At 44.6% G+C, this 5,513-nt stretch overlaps 1 protein-coding gene across 2 annotated transcripts; it reads right to left on the bottom strand.

Moving 5' to 3' along the window:
- Window positions 1-1,332: 1,332 nt before the first annotated feature.
- Window positions 1,333-5,160, bottom strand: LOC123102982 (mRNA-decapping enzyme-like protein). 2 transcript variants are annotated; one of them, XM_044524461.1, is made up of 8 exons: window positions 4,890-5,160; window positions 4,766-4,806; window positions 4,629-4,690; window positions 3,466-3,610; window positions 2,862-2,918; window positions 2,609-2,732; window positions 1,732-2,172; window positions 1,333-1,650 (listed from the first exon to the last, which is right to left on the bottom strand). In XM_044524461.1, exons 1-8 carry the CDS (start codon window positions 5,070-5,072, stop codon window positions 1,600-1,602), a joined length of 1,104 nt encoding a protein of 367 aa, XP_044380396.1. In that variant the 5' UTR covers window positions 5,073-5,160; the 3' UTR covers window positions 1,333-1,599. The 2 variants fall into 2 exon arrangements, with proteins under 2 accessions (XP_044380396.1, XP_044380397.1); XM_044524462.1 differs by having other exon boundaries at window positions 4,629-4,678.
- Between the last annotated feature and the right edge of the window lie 353 nt (window positions 5,161-5,513).

The following is a 5,513-nucleotide window of genomic DNA, read 5'->3' as shown; positions in this document are numbered from 1 at the left end:
GACGCACGCGCGAAAGTGCGTTGCCCCGCGGACAGGGAGTGCGTCCACGTCGAGCGGAGTCTCCTGAAGCCAAGCGGAGTCGTCGGCGATGAACGTGAGCGCGCCGAGACGGTTCTCGCGGCCCTCCACCAAAACTCCGCCAGAAACCATGATGATTTGGATCGGAAAAGATCGCAACTCCTCCAACAAATCGCTAAAACACCTGCCCCACGGTGGGCGCCAACTGTCGTGGTTCTAAGTCTGACAGTAATGTAGGTGGGTAGGTATGGAGAGGCAAGATCTTAGCTATGGAGTAGTTGTAAGCACACGAGGTTTACGAGTTTAGGCCCTTCTCGGAGAAAGTAATAGCCCTACATCTCGGAGCCCGGAGGCGGTCGACTGAATTATGCGTGTATGAATTACAGGGGTGTGAACCCTTTACACTGAGGAGGAGGTGGCTTATATAGAGTACGCTGGGCCCCTCCGGCCCTCAGTTGTGCAGGGTTTTAAATACATTAAGGTCGGGCGTTACTGGTAACGCCCCTAATAAAGTGCTATGATGATCATAAAAGCTACTTAATAACCGATCGAGTGGTTGGGTCTCCTGGCCGTCGAGTGGTTGGGTCTTGGTCGAGTGATTGCTTCTTGGTCGAATGTCTTCGAGTCTGTCGAGTGAAACACCTCCAAATCGATTGAAAAGTGATTTCTTCTAAAGATGTCCTTAAATAGGGCAGCTGGGACAGGTCCATGACCCTATTCTAAATACATAGCTTCATCAGCAGCCGCATCGTTAGATCGCCTCCCGCAGTTAGATAGGTGACCACGACTGGAGTTCTACGTCCTGCCCAATACGCCCAATATGTCACGCCACCAGAGAGGCTGCCGCCGGCAGCGACTGCTGGTGGTGGTGGCCGTAAAGACAACATGCCCAAAGAGGGGCTCACTGGCAGCAAGATCCGATGGGGAATGCCATTGCTCCAGTTCACCACGTTTCGATTCTGCTTCAGTTCTATGTAGCGGTATATTTGCCCCTTTGAGCCAAATTCAACCCGGCCATCTATTCCCGAAATATCTAGCCTACCATCTGCTCACCGTTCTTCAAACATTCATCCATTCATGACGTTGTAAAAGCTTTGAGTGCCAAGCAATGCCATAGAGAACCACATTCCCTGTTTTGCTTGGGAGTACCATAGCAAAACCAGGGGCAACACAAAAAATAAACCATATGAAATACTCCCTTCGTCCCAGCTCCGTCTCATAATGTAAGACGGGTTTTTGACACTACCTTAGTGTCAAAAAACATCATACATTATGGGGCGGAAGGAGTACCTGTTAAACGAAAAATATGGTATATGACTGTTATGGTCCACTGTCACATAACCTGTTTCATCTCGGTGTTTTCAATTACATAAATATACTGTGCGACAACAAAGATGTTGGAAACAAGGGATACCACAATATACTACCAACCATTGCTATCAAGGAGTGAAGGACTCTACATCAATGCCTTAGGACAAAGCTATACAGGAGTTTGAGGACTAAAGGCTAAGAGGCATACAAAACTCACAAAGAACAGAAGCACTCCTTTCATGTTTGTCACAAACAAATACTTCACAAGGACTAGCTAGCATTCAGCAACTCCCGGTAGATTAAATCGATGAACTCGTCACTCTGTTAGTCAATAGAAGAAGTGTTAAAAGCAAATAAAAGCACAAAGATTACAACTTGTTTTTCTTTCAATGCAGAACATACCTGAACAAGTCTCTGGAGGGCAACCTTAACTTTATCCCTCGAAATAATAGGTCCATCATTGTGTGCAGGAGTAAGGGATGCAGGAGGAGTTGGTGGTGGAAAGGGTTGAAGAAGTGGGGTACCATATGGTGGACGTTGGCTTGATGTGGAAGTTGGATGAAGAGGTGGCGCTGTAGGCATCAAGGATGAAGCCGGTTGCACCAAAGATGTGGAAGAGGATGACGGAGGCACAAAGAACGCCGGAGTTACAAGGTCTGTCGAGCGGCCAGCATGTGCATTAGTGTGGAGGGGCAGTGGTGGAGCTGATGAAGCACTCATTTGATGTGTTAGAGCAGAAGATGAAATGATCATTGGTACGTGGGAGGATGCAACGGACTCAGCGGGTGGGTGAGCTCTTCCGGTCATTGGTGCAGTTGGTACATTCCCAGCGTTTGCAACAACCTGCAAGTTTTTGTCCAGATAGAATTCAACAGGCGTGTTTGATACTATGAATAGCAGTAGAGTGTAAGTACCATGTATAGAACTGTAACCAGCAAAAAGCATAGCACTGGTATACATTTATAACTCAAGAATCACAATGGACAATGAATTCAAAAACCAGATAAATGAAGACACACTATCTTAAGCAAGGACATTTACGGGCAGCTTCCAGGATCACGCATTCCTCTTTCTTTACTAGAATTTGCATGTGAGGGATGAGGTGGTGGTGAACCAACCTCATATCATGTTCTCAAACAAAAAATAATAAATGAGGAATGAATTGTGTTAGGACGGAGTTAACCCCCGACCATGACCAAACTATTGCAAATATGTTGTCACATGACAGTGTAAAAAACAAATTAGAATGAAACAATGATAAAGTTCCGAGATAACTTACACTGAAATAACTGGCAAACGATTCATCAGGGGCATCAGAAACTACAGCGGTAGATGATGGAGGAGGTTCAAGGGGACCATCTATGGCAGAGGATGTAGGAACAGCCTCTAATTCCTCAAACTCACTGTCGCGCACCAAAATGATTCAGCAGAAGTACATTTAATACAAAACTCAAACAAAGCTCGAATACGATAAATGGACAAATGAATTCAAGAGATGAAACAAGTGGAAGTTCACAAGTACAGGAGAGAACCTTTTTATGGATGGCACTTTCGGCTTTGGGGGCACTTTCGCATAAGCATTCAGTATCCTGCATGAAAAGGATTGAAACAAAAAAAATTACTGCAAGATGAATAGCAGCAAACCACAGCTATATTGTGTACTAATTCCTACCGATAGGACAGAATCATTTATTGCAACTATTGATTTAGAAATTAGTGAATGCATACTTAAGACAACAAATAGTTCAAATGATCCCATACTGTAAGGACTACTTAACCAGTTCAATGCCTAAATGCAAATAGAGTATTCGGCAGTACTCAGTTAGGAAGTTCAAATATTCAACAGTTTCAGCTACAGAGTAAACAAAACTTCCAAAGTCCAATTCTTCCTCCGGTTTCCTTAAGATGTCATTTTGTTTAATGTTTGGATGGTCTTAAAAAAAATAAAACTTTGACCACTTGTTTTTACAATATATATTTGGTGTTTGCCAAACTATATACATTATGTGCACGTGATCTGAACACTACTAAATATATTGGTACCGAAGATATCAAAAGTCGGGTCATCAGGTACATTGACTACACACTTTACAAAAGGAAAAATAAGGCACTGATAGGTGGGGAGGGGGACTTTACCTTCCAAACAGACTAGCAACAGCTTCGCACTCCTGTTGGTTATAAAACCAAATGCCATTTACTTCCTGTGTGGCATTCCGATACAACAAATATGGAGGCTGGAGTTCGTATTCAAAATCACTCAACAAATCCTCCACGAGATTATCTGGCAAATATAAAACACGGTCTTTTCATGGGCCAATCATTTTACTGTATACCATTTAAAAACTAGCATCTACACAAGCTTAGCAGTTGTCAGTCTATGACTACACTCTAACAACCTTAACAAATCATGAAAACACACCTACTCCCTCTGTCCCATAATATAAGAACGTTTTTGACATTACACTAGTGTCAAAAACGTTCTTATATTTTGGGACGGAGGGAGTATCTTACTACAGTGAGAAACCGAACGCCAAACCCCAAAAAATATGGCTGCTTGTAGATGTGAATGACGAACTTTTCAGAGTGTGTTCACATGGGCATCTGTTTTACACACCTATCTTACTACAGTGAGAAACCGAACGCCAAACCCGAAAAAATATGGCTGCTTGTAGATGTGAATGACGAACTTTTCAGAGTGTGTTCACATGGGCATCTGTTTTGTGTGTATGTGACAGTTCACATCTTTTCTCTATACTAAATCTAAAACGTAACAAGAATTTAGATCGATACTATCTTGACATCTATCAGCTTTCTCCAGTGGATCCATTGACCAAGAATTAGTGCTCCAGGCCCCGTCGGACTTGTACGCAGCCATAGAGCTACTGCAAGATCCTAAACTTTCTACGATCATCTCTTCTTTCTTTTTTGGCAAACTCGAAGATCATCTTGGATCCCTTGTAACCATATCACTGAAGAGACTATCAGGCTGAATAAAAGCAGTGTCGTAAAAAACTAATTATTGTTTTTTCAATGTGGCTCAGCATCGATGATATAAAAAATGCAATTTTTCAGGGCTGCCCAAATTAGTTTGAAGCAACCAACATACTATAACCAAGTCATTTTCATGTAACTACTGCATTACTCCATCAATGATGATCTAATCTACTTAACACAAGTCAATCTTAGGATTTAGGAACCACTGCCATAAAAGGATGTTCCATCGTGATCTCTAGCCTATTTGAAGGACCCAGTTAACTACGAGAGATCGACCAACCAACTTAGATCAAAGATGCACGTACTCGTATTGCGCCTGTTCATGACGATGAACTGGAACCTCGGCTGTGAGTTCCTACACACAATCCTGATACAATTAGCTGCTACAGGCGCACAAAACCCACATATAAACCCAAAACATGTTTTCCCCAATCTGCCTCACCTCTTCACCACGAAGAGCGATCCCTCCACGTCCTTCCGGCTCTGCACGAAACAGAAATAAAATCAGATCGGATCGGATCGTGGTCGAGTGCAGCAAAGGCATCGGACGGGAGAGGAGCCCGCACCCACTGGTTGAGGTCGATGTTGAAGTCGTAGAGCGTGACGTGCGCGGCGGTGATGAGGATGTCTTCGACGGCGGGGTCGAGGCGCTGCAGGACGGTGAGGTTAAGCAGGCGCGTGCCCTCGGCGTCCATGGCCAGGTTCGGCGTCACTTTGCCCCCGTTTGGGTGCGGCGGCGGCGGCGGCATCGCGAGGTCGCCTCCGCGTTGGTGAGGGTAGGGGTGGGGGCGGGGGATCTGAGAGCTATCGAGTATCGAGTAGGATGTTTGCTGTTTATGGAACCATCACGCCATAAGAAGGCGACGCGGATCGCCAAATCGCTCCCAGATGTACGGCATCGCACAGTCCGGACCCTTTTTTCATCTTTTCTAATAAAAAAATGACTCATCAAAATTATTCGGGCCGGTCTGCAAATCCGGTGGTCTTGATATAGCTTCCCACAAAGTGGGCCCATGTCAAAAAAAAACCTTCTTTCGTTTCAGAACCCTCGCTCTACTTTCTATGTCGCATTCATGCCGGTCAGAGCAAACGAGACGGATTCCTACACACATTCATGTCAGCTGACCGGCATTCACACCGGCGTAGCAACCGAGTAGCATACTCCAATCATTGCCCGCACTGAAGCAAAG

The sequence above is a fragment of the Triticum aestivum genome, chromosome 5A (assembly GCF_018294505.1).
Source record: "Triticum aestivum cultivar Chinese Spring chromosome 5A, IWGSC CS RefSeq v2.1, whole genome shotgun sequence".
Classification (NCBI taxonomy): domain Eukaryota; kingdom Viridiplantae; phylum Streptophyta; class Magnoliopsida; order Poales; family Poaceae; genus Triticum; species Triticum aestivum.
The sequence above is the reverse complement of the archived record's forward strand: the minus strand, read 5'-3'. Positions and strand labels throughout refer to the sequence as shown.

What these genes read in the sequence shown, in the direction of transcription:
- LOC123102982 (XM_044524461.1), bottom strand. Translation starts at nt 5,072, where the DNA reads ATGCCGCCGCCGCCGCCGCACCCAAACGGGGGCAAAGTGACGCCGAAC. An exon ending in GTTGCTAGTCTGTTTGGAAG is followed by an intron (nt 2,919 to 3,465) that starts GTAAAGTCCCCC and finishes CTTTTCATGCAG; the next exon opens with GATACTGAATGCTTATGCGA. An exon ending in CGTTTGCCAGTTATTTCAGT is followed by an intron (nt 2,173 to 2,608) that starts GTAAGTTATCTC and finishes AAAAACTTGCAG; the next exon opens with GTTGTTGCAAACGCTGGGAA.